The 15814-nt window shown below is 36.8% G+C and overlaps 2 protein-coding genes across 5 annotated transcripts in view; both read left to right on the top strand.

Moving 5' to 3' along the window:
• The window catches only part of LOC306987443 (uncharacterized protein), a 54471-nt gene extending 48231 nt beyond the window's left edge, over nucleotides 1-6240 (top strand). Inside the window, exon 5 of the mRNA XM_079591718.1 lies at nucleotides 5191-6240. Coding sequence (XP_079447844.1) covers nucleotides 5191-5219 — 29 coding nt within the window. The 3' untranslated portion in view covers nucleotides 5220-6240. The remainder of the gene's footprint in view (nucleotides 1-5190) is intronic.
• Nucleotides 1-15814, top strand: part of pleca (plectin a) — a 91380-nt gene that overhangs the window by 19133 nt on the left and 56433 nt on the right. The gene's annotated exons all lie outside the window — the stretch shown is intronic.

The following is a 15814-nucleotide window of genomic DNA, read 5'->3' as shown; positions in this document are numbered from 1 at the left end:
CCAGGAAACCAGCGTGACAGAATCCAGTGACATGGACACAGCCCGGTCCATCCAACACGAGATCACCTCTCTCAAAGGTACTCACCTCTCTTGATCATTGCGGATCGATTCCTAGAGGAATGCGCCGCAAGTTGAGCCGTTTAACAGGACGGGAATGGATTTTAAGGAGGGTGTGAATGGTGTGCAAAGTTCTGAATTCCACTGTGTCCTCTCTGGCTCAACTTTGCTGTGTTATTTATGAAGGGAAGGGCCTGGTCTTTTGTGCGAGAGCCCTCATGCTTGAACTCTGGCTGTGTTTGTGAGCTTGTCTGCATGTTTCCTTTTAACTGTGTTGGGAAGCAGCAGGATTCTGCGTCAGCCATGCGGCATGTTCGGGTGCGCTGACTGCCGCATCACCACGGTAACAGCCAGTGCATGGCCTGGGTTCCCCCGTTCCCGTTATAGAGCTGCCTGTAGTGTACGGCGTGTGTAATGACATGCGGACCAGGAAGTTTGATGTCATAGGACGCAGCTCTGACTGTTTTCATTGGATAGATGTCTGTAATTCAATATAAATTGATATAAACTGAGTTGTGTGTGGTTGCGATGACAGTTTTGTGGATAAAGCATCCCGGGTCTTCCTCAGGTAGGGCTTGGGCTGAAAAATGCTGAGTGCAGATATCCAAGAGTCTGTCTATCGGAGCATGAAAATAGACAAGCACTAAATGCCTGGAGATTGATTGGGCAAAGGTGCTTTTGAGCATGCAGCAGATTTTAGTGAGTGTTTCTGTGCCTTGGAGCTGAAAGGAACTGGACGTTTTTTGTTGCTCTGTCACTAGGTTAAGTGGTCCTTGTTAAATTTGGATGCTACGTGAGTCCAAACATTAGCGTAACCATGTGTGGTTTGTCATTTGCTTGGTAAAAGTTCAGTTGATGGATTAGAGCAGATTTTGACTCACAATGCAAATGTGCTGAGTCATATCTCCATACCAGAGCCATGCTAAACCTGTCAACTAGATGGCAAAAACTTTCAGTTTGATTCTCAGCCCAATTATTACATGTAATTATTACATCCACATAAGTATTCGTACTGGTTTTATTTGTAATTTGCAGATTTTATTTACTTTATTTTATTTTATTCTTTCCAAATTCCAACGACTCTCATGACTACACTTACTAAACACATATAAGTGGTTGGCTTAACCACATTTTTAGAGCCCGAGCACCGATGGTGTGAGAACCCTATTGGAATTGCTCTGTTTATTATATTATATTTCTTCTGGTGTTTAGGAGTAATATAATGTCACCTACTTCATCCTTATTACCTCACTGTGACGGCCATATTTCTGACTATATAGGTTATTAAATGGTATTAAATGCGGTTTGTCATGTGTTAATATATTCATCTAGCCGATGTCAGTAAGTTAAGGGAGTTCATAACAAACTTTTCAAAAGCTTACTTTCAAAAACTGACAGTGACGTTTTGAAATACTATGGAAACATCAACATGTCCAGTTATTGTTATTTGTGACTGTATAGTTCATTCTTTTTCATTCTTTAGTTTCTCTCCTGTTCCTACTTTTCTCTGTCTGAAAAGGTTAGTCAGTCCAAAGCGGAGTAATTTGTGATCTAAATGTGTCTATTCTGTTGAATCACTGACTGTAGCGAGTGTGTTTCAATGGAGCTGCTAAGTGTCCAAAAAGCCTTCAGCTGTTGTGACCAGAGTGAATGTTTTCCCAATTGTCAGAGCAGACAAAGGCTTCTCTCCCATCAATCACTCCTGACAGGCCTCCACCCCTACTTACCCACTTCATTTAGGGGTCACTTTCTGCTGGACACACTCTTGGCAGCCTTATAGCAGAGTTGGGTGTGATCTACCTGTCAGGAATATCAATGGCAGTGAAAGCCACTGCCTGCTGGAGGGGATGCTTGTAGTTTAGCTCGAGAGATTTTGATCATAGAAATAATGGTTTTATAAAATAATATATTTATGGTTGATAGATACACATACTAATTTAAAAAAAATTGGGGTCAGTAAATTTGGTCACATTTTAGATTAGGGTCCAATTCTCACTATTAACTACAACTTTGGCCTCAATAAACTCCTAATTACTAATTCATTAATAGTAAGTTAGTTTATGTATTGGGTAAGGGATGTAGAATAAGGCATTAATATGTGCTTTATTAGTCCTAATAATAGCCAATATCCTAGTAATATGCATGCTAATAAGCATAGTTAATACTTACCGTATATAAATCTGAAATTGCTTGTGTCCAAAGTAGCTTACTGGCCAAATATAGCACAATTACAGTGAACTGTAAGATATTTGATGTTTAATATCCATGGGGATCAGGAATTAACACTAATGTATTCATATTAATTGAAGGCATTTGTAGGTATTGCTGTTTCCGTTGTGTCCAGCCAGTGACCAGCCGAATGCTGCTTTTTTCCCCCTGATCTGGATTCAGACCCAGATTCCCTTCTAATGAGCTTTTGGCTTTTCTACCTTCTCTTTTGTTTCAGAAAAGCTTTTTATGTCCGTTAAATGGTTTCCTTTTACTACTTCACCATAGAGACTGATGCAGGAATCTTGTTGAATCTAGAGATCAAATGATCGTGTGTCAGTTACACAAAGAGTTAACAGGTTGAATTGATGTGCGAATGTGTGAATGATGGCTTCTTCTAGGCCTCTTCAGAGAAAGGTTGTGTAGGGGATGGCATTTATACATTGTGTGTTGGCTGTCTGCCCATTTTTACATGCATGCAATTGCAAACATATAAGTGCAATGTCTTCATCAAAGCACTTTTACTTTAATCTGTCAGACATAATAATGCTTTCTTGTTTCTTTCTTTCTTTTTTTAAAATGAATGCTAGTCGCATGTGCGTGGAGATGATAGTTTAAGGATGGTGTGTATGCGTGTACGCGTGTGTGTGTGTACAGGCCATGCAAGGATAATGAGAACTGCCTGGCATTCAGGAATTTTCTCCATTTTTCCCACTGTTCCCACTTTTACTACACAATGAATTCATTGTATCTGCTCAAATGTGCTGTTTTAAATGTTGCTCTTTCACTTTCTTTCCTTTGCTATTTTTTTGTTTCACTTTCACATATCATTTCTTACTAAATGTGTTATTTGTAAATGGATGTAATCCAATCTGCTGTGTCTTAACACTTATTTGTTGGGAATATATACAAGTGTGCACATTCCCTTTTTTCATTTCAAGAACGATAGCTAAATGCTATTGGCACTGATAATTTCGTGCCTAATGGCCGTGCAATTTAAAGTGGAAAGATCCAATCCTGATCAGGCAATGCAAATATTGATTTATTCTGCAGCTGGCCTTAGTCTGCCGTTTATTCTGCTTTAGGAAGGAGAAGTACCGTAGAGAGCTTATAGCTCGTAGACTACACCGAAATCAGAGAAACTAGGGGAGGCTGAAGTAGAGGAGTTGATGGAATTAATAATGATGTCATCAGCCATTCCAGTCTATTCTATTCTGAGACCCCACCCTGCTGTGCCACATCTCAGGCACTGTGCAATTTGTTTAGTTTAGTGAACATGAAATTGTAACATCAGATAGGTGTAATTAGTACACAATGGCCAGGATTGACGTTTAAAGTATTCTGATGTCAAATATATTTATTATTTGCATTTTGGCTGTCGTTTATACGACAACGTCGTTTTGGGGGCCTGAAAATGCACATTTTTAAAAACAGGTTTCAAAGTGTACATTTTTGAAAACGATACCATTGTCATCACTGTATAAACTTCAAAAAAGCACATTTGTGAAAACTGTTACGTCGTGCACATGCGTATTACGTGTTCAGTCTACGCCAGTATTCTCCGCTGTATTCGTGTTTTGTAGGGCTGTGTAAAAGATGATTTTCTTTACAGCGTTTTTAGTTGTTTTTGCAGATCTGTGTGAACGGGGGGTTACATTATCTTGATTTCTAGTCATTGACCTGCTTAATGCAGGAACATGATGCTTTTCAATACAAATTATGCTTGGCATTTTTTTGGTGGGGTTTTATTGAAGGAATAGTTCACCCGAAAATGAAAATTCTGTTTGATCATCATTTTGTTCCAAACTCAAACTACTTTATTTCTTCTGTGAAACAGAATCTGTTTGATTAATCATTCAATCTAGTCTGAATACTTTTGAATAATTTGGTTATGAATGGTGATGATTGATCAAGTTCTTGAGTTCAACTCACTGAATCAGTGAACACAGCGGTTAACAGTCCAATGGAGGAGAGGCTTTCAAGTAAATCCCAACTTATTTTATTATATTCATCAGACACAGCTATCAGATTCAGAAGTAACTTCAGAATGCTTAAAATTTAGTACACATATATTCATGTTGCTTTTGTTTTGGGTCCTTTTTTTAAAGATCCACTTCCCATTCAGTGTAAATGTATTAAAAATATCTTCCACGTTCCACAGGAGAAAGTAAGTAATATAAATTTGAAACGTGCAAGGAACATTTCATCTTCTAATTCATCCCATCTCTCCTTTAAACCCGAGCCAGTTACAATAAAACTACATTTATAAGCACTGTTACTGATGAAGCGGAGTGTTTGGAGAGGCAGCCTCGTGATGGAGGTCTTTATCAGCATTCTCCTCAGTATTAAAGTGTTTTGTAGGCTATAAAGGGCTGTAAACGATGATTTTGCTGATCCTGGTCCATACATATATTGGTCCATCCAGGCAATATATTGTCTCTTGCTTTAGAAGTGGTTTTCAACTGCAATTACAAAAACATTGTGTTTTCATACCTGCAGTGTCCAGTAGGTGGTGCGCTCGCAAAGATAATAACATGAAGCTCCTGCATCTGACGCACACTACTAGGGTGCAGCTGTGGCCCAGTAGGGGGTTTATTGTGCTAAACGAGGGTTAATGTTGTAAAGTGAACCACCATCCTGCAAGGAAGCTTTTGTGCCATGTCTGCTGTTTCCTGAGCTTTATTTTCTTTTGTTTCAGCTACATTCTCTTCCTTGCCTGTTTTTAATAGCTAGCACATTGGCGGAGCTAGGTCCTGTCTGATGTCTTAAACAACTTTTCCCATAAAAACAGGCGTCAGTTACTACGTCAGCACTCAAGCTAACACCTAAGAACTATTTTTAGGGTGGGAAGCATTTAGTCTCTAGGCTGTACAATGTGTAAACCATGAATGTTGCTAATGTTTTCTCCTTTTTCTTGTTTTTCAGGTAAGTTGCTGTTCCTCTTCAAGCCGTAGGTGTGTGTGAAGCTTGTCTTTCTCTGGTAAGGAAGGGAATGTTTAACAGGAGCCAAGACATTTGACAAGAAGACGTTTGGCATCAAATGTCAAGCATCTGCTCATCTGGTGTGATGTTAGTTCAGCCCTCTCAAAGGAGTGTAATGAGAAAAACATGGGCAACTTTAACCTTTTAAAGTCACATGACTTAAAAAAAGTCACATGGGTGGTTGATTATGATTTCACTTTTTTAACATTATTTAGTGTGTAATGTTGCTGTTTGAGCATAAACAACATCTGCAAAGTCACAACGCTCAAAGTTCAAAGCAAAGGGAGATATTTTCTTTTAAAGAAATTGCTTTTTAAAGACTACAACAACCGGCTGGTAGGGACTACACAACATTCCTCCCGGGTTAGTGAAATCACGAACCCTAAAATTGACATAAACCCCGCCCCCGGAATGCGATTTATAGATTATCATGACAGAATATGCTAATCAATGACTAGAAGATAAAATACATTTCATCAACTAACCATTTAGAGATGTTGTCTACATGTTGCCACTTCTTCTTGAGTCTCTCCATCTTTGTCTGACTCAGGTTTAAACATAAAAGGCTATACATTTTTTTAATTTTCTGGACACAAGCTGTTGTAGCTCCGCCCTCGGTGCTGGGAGTAGCAGCTCATTTGCATTTAAAGGGACAGACACAAAAACGGTGCTCACCCTCAAAAAGTGACAATTTTAACATGCTATATAAAAACTCCAGACATCAGTGTCACATGATCCTAATTGGAATTTACCAGTGTCGCATGATTCTAATTTGCTAATTTGCGGCTTAAAATTTGTATTATTATTATTGTTATCAATGTTGAAAACAGTTGGAAATAGTGATTTTTTTCTCACGATTCTGAAAAATAGAAAGTTCAAAAGAAAAGCATTAATATTCTCTCACTTTGAACAATTTAACGCATCCTTGCTAAATAAAAACAAAAGAAATCATGTTTAAAAGACCAATAAGTCTGTCTGAAGCCTGCTTTCCATAAAAAGAAAAGAAAATGAAAATAAGTAAACATCTCCTTCAGAAACGTCTCCTGTGGCGTCTGGAAATCTTAGACTTCTCTTGGACATATGCTTTTAATTCTTCATGATTTTGTTATATAACTGACATTCAGCTCAATTGGCAGTTAAATGACTAAGCCGAGGGCTCTGTGACAGTGCCAAGTCTGGTCTGGAAGGTAACGTGGTACCACATAATAGTTCAGTCTTCCTGAAACTGCATGGCTGAGGACCTCACCACATTGGCGGAGTCAATCTGACTCATTCAGGATCCTCTTTGTGATCCCACAAGCATAATTTTAACTATTACGCCTGTACCTAATTTATGCACTTTTGCACATATGCAAAATGCATTTTATCTTGTTTTGTGAGTCACAAATGTCATATATTGTATTTCTGATTGGCAGAACAGCACATTGCATGTTTCACATGGTTTTACATGTTGCATTGCCATCGGATCACATGCTGCTAAGTTTCCTGTTTGCCAGGGTGTTATGGTGGTGAAGTTTAGGAAAGTAAATTGGCCTTTTGGTGATCCATTTCCCCAAAAACCACACCCAAGTAACCAAATGGCCTGTGCTTTATTAATGTTTCTCGAGTCCTGTTACCGCCAGAGGGCACATATTGTGCTTCTATGGATTTTGCATCGCTTCATTCAGAGCTACTTGAAGTTTCTGGTGTCAGGGGTATCGGATTTTCTTAAAGATATCTCTAAGGCTCCAGCGTGAGTAATGTGGTAACGTAATACAGTTATTCATATTGCCATGGCACCTGCAAAGCTGTTGAGCTGCTGACTGAACTTCCCCATATTCATGTCAAGGATGAAGTTTCTATGTACCGCACACCGTTTAAGCGCCAACAATTAACTGCAGTTCTAAATCAGGGGTGCGAACTAGATTAGAAGTAATTGGTTGAGGAAACATCGTTTTCACTATCACATTTTTATATTTTCTGAAGAAAATATAAGAAAATATTTCGGCCTGTGCCAAACTCAGCGTTGTTGGTGGTTGCTAGGACGCTGGTAAAATGTTGTGGGTGGTTGCTAGGGCATTGTTTGATGGTTGCTTGGTGGTTTCTTACCGGGCAGACAAGCCCAGCCCAAAGTCCTTTAATGTTATCCCTATGGGATTATTTTTTGGCATGTTTTATGTTTGGCTATGCAGAAATCATAAGTTTGATCTTTTGAAAAGTAGCTCTTTTCAGAAGCTGTATGATTTGAGGTATCTTTCATGTCTGTTACACAGGATGAATTGCACAGTTGAATACTTAAATGGATAGTTCACCCTAAAATGACAATTCTGTCATCACTTACTCACTCTCAAGTTGTTCCAAACCTGTATGAATTTCTTTCTTCTGCTGAAGACAAAAGAAGATATTTAGAAGAATATGTTTAAACAGTTGATCTTGGGCCCCATTGATCCATAGTATTTTTTCAGCAGAAGAAAGAAATTCATACAGGTTTGGAACAGCTTCAGATAAAATGATGACAGCAGTCGTTTTTGGGTGAACTATCCCTTTAAGATTAGGAGTTTGTATAAATAAAATAGCTATTTTTGTTAGTGCCAGAATCAGATCAAAATTGAAGCACTTCTTGTTTTAAATGCTGAAAATGCTTGTGCTTATGTTCAGTAATAGCTAAATGATATATTAAAAGATATGACTCAGCAATGTCACTATAAATTAATTCAATAATATTTCAATTAGATTGCTGGAAAATCTAAAAATGCAACCAGACCGAAATTTTTCCAGACCATAAATTGCCAATAGGAGAATTTCCTCATAAATAAGCTTTGAAGCTGGCATTATTTAGATCCAGCAAACATTATTCAGCGTTTCCTATTTTGTTTTGTATTTAGATGAATTTTTAGAAAATCTTTTACGTGATTTCTTGAGACAGGAAATGTTCTAGGAAAAAGTCTAGCTTAATATGTGCTGTTTTCTTCCTCTTCTTCTTCTTTGTTTTTCAGTGTTGCTAGTGATCATGCCAGATTTGGCCATGACTGCTGTTTAGGACACCTTCAGTTATTACTCATTGTCTGTATGGGTCATTGTAGGTTGCCGTGGCAACAGTCAATGGTTATGGACCACACCCAGCAGGAGCTCAGATCGATGACTCACTCGCTCACATTCGAGGCTCTTCTCATGAGGGTATTGGGCTGATTAGTCATTCTCTGTACCTTCCTGCATCCTCCCCTGTTGCCATGGGTCTCTTCCTGCCCCTGCTTAGATTAGTTTAGGTTCCCATCACCGTCATCACACTCTTCTAGATAAGTTAATTTTGAACTAATGGCAAGCCCGGAAGCCTTAATATTTCAGACTGAAACTAATTTTAGCAGGTTTAATGAAATAATAAGGTATGAGAAGCGGTGATATATTGTGAAAATAGTTATAAATGGCGTTGTTAGGCTCCAGAGTTGTGATGCTTCCTTAAATGAATTAAGAATGCCTTTTAAATTCCTGGGCAATCTTGATTCAGAATTACAATTTGAATTTGAAGTTAAATTAACCCTTAAATGCACTAATGTTGCGTCAATCATTATCACATATTTGGGTCTTTAGGGACCCGTATCTATATCTAACACTACCCGGACACTACGATCTGTTGTGATTATATAAAACTCATTACAGATAATAATAATTACATAAGAATAAAATAAAGCATATTTTGCACATTTTGGAGCTTGGAAGGGTTCAGTTTGAGCAGATGTTTTATACCATCATAACTGTTTTTGTTAGAGCTGATTTCTGAATCTATAAAATATATTTACACTGTTGTACACCAATCTTTTTACATAAATTAATGGGAAAACAAGCATTCTTTTATAACTTTATGTGCATGTTTATAATGAATTGATTGAGGAATACTAAGAAGGTTGATGTCTGTCTAACTTAAAAAAAGTTATAACAAAATGTAAATATAGTCATATATATAACCATCATTTCTAATTAGAAAAGCAAAGTTTGTCAAGATAAAAACTTGTTGGAATGTTTCGAAAAAATATTTAATAAGCTTTTGTTTGACTTTGACAGATGATATTCTAAAGTGTTCTTATTGGAAATTGAATTACCCATAATGCATTGCAAGTGCTGAATTTAGAAAGTTGCTATGCCACGGAAAATGTTTTAATCAGCAATTGGTGCTGCATATTGACATGATGAACAGGTGTTTCGTGTCATAGCTGTTACTATTTCATGGATATAATATGGTTGCATTACTTTGGGATGCAAGACATTTTGGGGAACAGGCACACCTGTTCGGATCTATCATGGGATAATTGCTGGATAACTGGGGTGTATAAAGTGGCATATAACTAGTTATGAAGTTTGTGTTGCGTAAGTAAGAGTGCGATAAAAAAAAATATGTAGACTGCACCTGAAAAGTCCCAAAAGCATAAATCAGTTTTTCACATTGCTCAATGTGTTCAGTGTCGTCTTGTGTGAAAATATAGACTTAATTTTAAAGAAAGAGTTCCCTTGTGGCTGGTAATATGTGTGCACATTTGCATGATTGTCCAGTGAGGTTTTGTTTGCAGTTTACAACGTAGTATATTACATCAAAAGTTATTCTATGCAAATGTGTGTTTCTGTGTTCACATGCCCATTGTCTATTTTCTTTAGCTCTTTCCCACTTGCCCCATAATGTCAGGGTGCAGGGGTGTGTTGAATGGTTTGGAGAACAACCATGTGCAATAAATTCCAGCCCATAAACTAAGCGCTGGAATGCGTGAGAAGCGCCAGTTGTGAAGGGGAAACTGGAGTTTTAGGAACATTTTATCTGCCAGAGGCTTTCAATGAGCTCCTTTCATACAGTTTGTTTTATGAACAGCCCTCTTCAATGCTCTTTGTGTTTGATAGTAAGTTGGAAAGCTACTGTCTGAGAGATACTCAAATGAGTGCGTGGTCAAAAATGAAGGGCATCATCTCTCAGTGAATATGAATATAAGTGTGCACAGCAGCTCACTGCTCATTGCTATAAATGCTTTGGCTTATTTGTATGCAGTGCGTCTAATGGTTTTATGCTGTCAGTGACTGATGAGATATGCCTGGTTAAGGCTTTTGCAGATCAGCGTGATTTAAGCTCCCTTTCTTTGGGGGGGGTTCAGACTACACAAGGTTTTTGTTTACCCAGCTTCACCCTAAATCAGTTTCAGAGTCAGGCAATGACTTACAGATGGACTTGCGCACTACTTGTGGCTTGGCTTCTGCGAAAAGCTTGGTAAATGTTCATTTTGTGTCTCTTTCTCAAGAGGAATTGATTCAACATTTTACTGAACCTTTTTTAAAAACAGTTTTAAGTTAAAGTAATTACATTTTAAAAGTCCCTGAAATTAGATTAGATTAGATTTTCTCAACAAATATATCACGTTCTCCACCCAGCATGAACTTGCATGCTGGTTTTCCATGAAAATCATGGTTCTTTGATTTATAGAATGATTCATATCCCTTGCAAAAAAATAAGTATACTTATTAATAAGTTAATTTGATTAAGTATACTTATAAGTACACTTAATAAAATAAACTTATTTTATAAGTATACTTTTTTTTTGTAAGTATACTTGAACTTTACTTATAAGTAAAGTAAGTATACTAATATCAATGTACTACTGTTAAGTAGATTTGAAGTAAATTCCTATGTACATTATTATCAGTGGATAGCCTATAAAAAATCACATACTCAGAATTAGGAACGCCTGTTTTATTTTTAAATCAATATTTTCATACAATGTAAGTTTATAAGACCGTATTATCAATCCCAAAGCCAAATATACTTAAAATACTTAATAATACTTTTAAGTATTATTATTATAATCAATAGAACGAGTTCAAGTATAGGCCAAATACTGTACTTAGACATTTTCTGTCAGTAAAAGTCATGTAAGTGCAATTTTAAGTATATTTTTGAGAAGTACATAAACAGTAGACTGAAACTATATTTATTTTAAAAGGAGTATACTAATATCACACTTGAATAAACTTGTTTTCCATTAGGGATATCATAGTATTTACTGTGTACTTTAAAGAAAACTATATTGTTGTTATGGTGCATGTCCAAAAACGTGGGATTACCATCGTCTTCCGAACTTTTTTTGTTAGTGTCAGGCTATATAAAGTACTGCAGATTTGAAGCATTGTCTTTAGTGAAGCTAACAAAGGAGGTCTTGTTTAGATAGCAGCAAGCTCTTCATGGTTAAGCTGGTCAACTAATGTGGTCTTGGTGGTTTAGAAGTTTGAGCATTTATCTGGTTAGAGATATAACAGCACTGTCAATCAAAACAACATTTTCCAGCAGGGAGTGTGCTGTATTTTTAGCCAAATATCTTGAAATCTGAACAGATTGTGAAACGTGAGGTCTTGAAACACTGATTTAAATGGGAGACAGATTGCATATTTAAACCTTGTGTGAGATTTCAGGGTTGAGTGATAATTCATTCTCTTTGAATGAATCTGCAACTAATGAGTGGAGATGTTTTTGAGCAACCGGAGTACAGATAATCTCTTCATGAGTTGCAGATGAGGCATAAAATATGTCTCTGAAAATGTCAAAATTGTGTTTGAGATCACGAAAGAATGTCTATTGAATTTATTAATGTCATACTCTTTTGATGGATGTGTCAGGGATTCCTTGTTTATTTCATTCTGCGCTTTAAACCATTGCAAATATAACCAGCATTAAACTCCAGAGGGCACTGTGTGGTTTAGTAAAAGTCTGCTCTCATTACCCTTTATGCCCTAATATATATATCAGTTTCTGAGATACATATTCTACTTACACAGAGGCATTATTCAAATGTAAACGTAAAAGTTATGACGTGAAACAGACCAAGTTGTTTTTCCGTGATATATATATTTTTTGGTGGTCTGTAAGCCATGTTTCTTTCCACACATTTGGAGTTATGCCTCATATATTTTGCCAGACACTGCAAACATAGGCACCATTGTCTATATCTCCCTTTGAGAGACTAGCTGTATTTTCCATCAGCATCCATTAGCACGTATGATTGTGTACGTATCATAGTGACGTAAATGGAGATGAAGCGAGAAACAGTGAAACTTGTTATTTCAGCACTCACTCCATTTACCTTTCATTAGATGAATTATCCATTCTGAAATACAAGGAGTCGTAATTAGCATCCTCTATTCCTGGTGCATGCTTGTATTTGAGTGGCCTATTACTGTAAATGAACCATACGATGTTGATTAATGAATCTGGCCTTCCAAACACCGCATTCGAAATCAGTGGTTCATAAATGAAAGGGTGCATTGAGTTTCTTTTGAAACGACTGTTCACCATGTCTCTTATTTTTAGCATTCATATCCATCTATCTCACTCAAATAAATGGTATAATTAAAATAAATGTTTTAGATCCTAAATGTATACTTTATTTTTTAACCATAATGTTATTTATTTTATTTAATTAAATTGTTTTCCGATAAATAAAGTGAAACATTTTAAGCACAAAGTTGCAATTAGCTGTATAGTTCAACATGAGTATGCCTCCAGCTGATTTGTCGAGACAAGGTGATGATCATGGTGCAAAGCTGTTTTTGGTAACATGAAAAACATTAAAGGAGAGATTTTTTTTTTGTTGCCATTTGTCACCTTAGTACATTTTCCTTTCTCTTAAACGTGATGTGCCTCAGAAATGAATGGGACAAGTAGTGTTTTCCACACCGGTAATTTTACAACACATAATTAGGCTTTTTTAGCATTGTTTTGTGGCATTCTTCTTCCAAAACGCATCCTTATACATGTTGTAGTCTTGTGAGGATTTGTTCTTGACTCTACAAACTAACCCTCTTGTCTCTTTCTTTAATGACTATGAAACCCCTTGGGCCTAAACATAATGTCCAGTAGTGTTGATTGTTTGGTTCTGGCATGGCAGTGGGAAAGAAAGAAAAAACCCATTGAAAGTTTACTCTCAGTGTTTCACCATCCACCAAACTAAACTTCCTAAGTCTGATTTTGAAGACAGCCATGGCTGAGTGATGATTTTCTTATATGATACTTGCAGTATATTAGTGTCTAATTTTAAGAGGTAGTGAACATGACAGTAGCATCCTATTTAAAAAAAAAAAAATTATTATAAACATCAGTGAATTTAGCCCAATGGATGCACTATATATTTTTTGCTGCTTTTTTGGGTTATTTAAGTTTCTAACAAGTAAACAAATGCATACAAAAACAAATATATGTAAAGGACATATACGTCACAAACTAAAAGACATGTAGCCACATCCCTATTATGTCTGATTCAGCATACAAAAATGCTGGGTTGTTTCAACCCATTTTAGGGTCAAATATGGACAAACCCAACCGTTGAGTGTAGTAGGAATACTAGGATATTACACTAATTAGCAGGGTTTATGACTGAGTTCTGACTATTATTCTTTTCTTTATTTTTACTCTGATAAAGTAAACCTGTGCCATGTGTAATTACTACTACACTCTGGCTGTAGTTTCCTGTTTAAGAAATGAAATGCTAAACAGGTTAAGCTACACTGTTGCTACAGTTTAATGATCATCCCTCCTATTCATTCATTCTTTTAGTATGTACCTCAGGCTTTACTATTCTGAAGAACTGAATGTGTAACCAGTTTGTAGAGTTATGAGAAAAATGAATGGCGTACAAAACATCTATTTCTGTTACTTTAGAAGCTCAAATATATCAGACTGTGTTGAGATGACAGTATTACCATGAAAATCCCATCCTAGTCGTTATTTAGTGTAAGCAATGGAACAGATCAGATGGCCCTAATATGGATGGGGTCAGGACTTTGTTCAGCTGGAATGTCTGCAGTGACTCAGAGGGGAAAGTGTGTCTCAGAAATGCGGTGTCCATATGCCTGAGCTTTGACCTTCTGAGGTCTGCGATGCCCTTTTTAAAGCAAAGACCCCCACGTTGAGGTGCTTAGGCTTCTCCGGTCTTTCTTCTCTCTGTCTTGTTTCTCTTTCCTCGTGTACTTTGAAGGTTGCAAAAGTTTAACTGGTTTCTTATGTTATGGACTTAGGCTTGTTATACAAGAAAAACATCTTCGGGAAACTGCTTTGACTTTAACTTGTAAAAGGAAATCATTTTCCAGGAATCAGTTACAGAAGCTGCTTTGTTTTTCTAAACACACAAAAGCGCCTGTGGCGAATCGATAACACCATAATCGAGTGCTAGAATCCGCATGTCGCTCTCAGACAGACAGACAGAACGACAGACAGATCGACGATTTATGAGTCCAGAAGGACTGGTGCCCACAGAGAAGTCTGAAAGCGATACGTTCTATGGGTTTTAATGAAGTCTAAAGGCTATAGGGAAACTTTAGCCTTTAAGAGGACAAATGTGACCCTGGACCACAAAACCAGTCACATGGGTAAATTTTTTGAAATTGAGATTTATACATCATATGAAAGCTGATAAATAAGCTCTCCATTGATGTATGGCTTGTTAGGATAGGAGGATATTTGGCGTGATGCAACTATATGAAAATCTGGAATTTGAGGATGCAAAAAAATCGAAATATTGTGAAAAATCACCTTTAAAGTTGTTAATTTATGTTCGCGATTGTGCTGCATTCACTCACAAAAATAAATGTTTTATATATTTACGGTAGGAAATTTACAAAATATCTTCATGGAACATGATCTTTACTTAATATCCTAATGATTTTTGGCATAAAAGAAAATTCGATAATTTTGACCCAATGTATTGTTGGTTATTGCCACAATTGTACCCGTGCGACTTTGAATGGTTTTGTGATCCAGGGTAGGGTCACAAATAGTAAAACAATCCCTAAAAAACTAAAAAATAATTAACTGAAGATTCAATTTTACCTTGGAATCCCTGACAATCCGATATCATTTATTAATTTTTAATGAATTAATTTATCACTCATATTTGGCCCATTTTAGACTTCAATCTATTATAGAATTGTAGTTTATTTTATATATGCTTTACAGATATCTTTGAAAGGTTTTTTTTAACAACTTCCTTGGGTTTTTTAACAACTTTCAAGGGTCTTTCTTGGGATCTTGGTTCAGTTTTAAACAGCACAAAGAGGTCATAGGTCATGGCACAGGATGCAGCTTTCTCCCCCCTCACTGGATAAGGAGGACAGCTGCCCGACTCTATACTGCCACCTCCTGTTCACATAAATCGACAGAAACTTTATATTTAAAGTTAAGACAGACCTTCAATTCATTAATTATCATGGGACCGGGACACCTTTACAGTCAGAGGCAGTGCACTATTTTAAAACAAACCATTCTGCTTTTGCTCCAGAAGTTTCCTTTTCCCAGGCAGAGAAATGACACAGAAGAAGTAGATCTGAGACCAATTAAAGTCCATTCATTTTTTCCCCCTCTCTCTCTCTCCTTCTTTTGAAAATGGGCAAGAAACATGCTTGCTTCTGTAGTCTTGATGATCACATTAAGATGTTGCCAACTCAATCTCACCAAAAAAACGTATTTCCAGATTTAGCGCAGACTGCAGAGTGAAATAAAGACAAACGGGGTCAGAGAGACGAAAGGGAAACGCTGTCGTCCTTCAAGTCATCTCGGTTTAGTAAATCA

This window comes from Phoxinus phoxinus (assembly GCF_949152265.1).
Source record: "Phoxinus phoxinus genome assembly, chromosome: 19".
In the NCBI taxonomy this organism is placed as follows: Eukaryota; Metazoa; Chordata; class Actinopteri; order Cypriniformes; family Leuciscidae; genus Phoxinus; species Phoxinus phoxinus.
The sequence above is the reverse complement of the archived record's forward strand: the minus strand, read 5'-3'. Positions and strand labels throughout refer to the sequence as shown.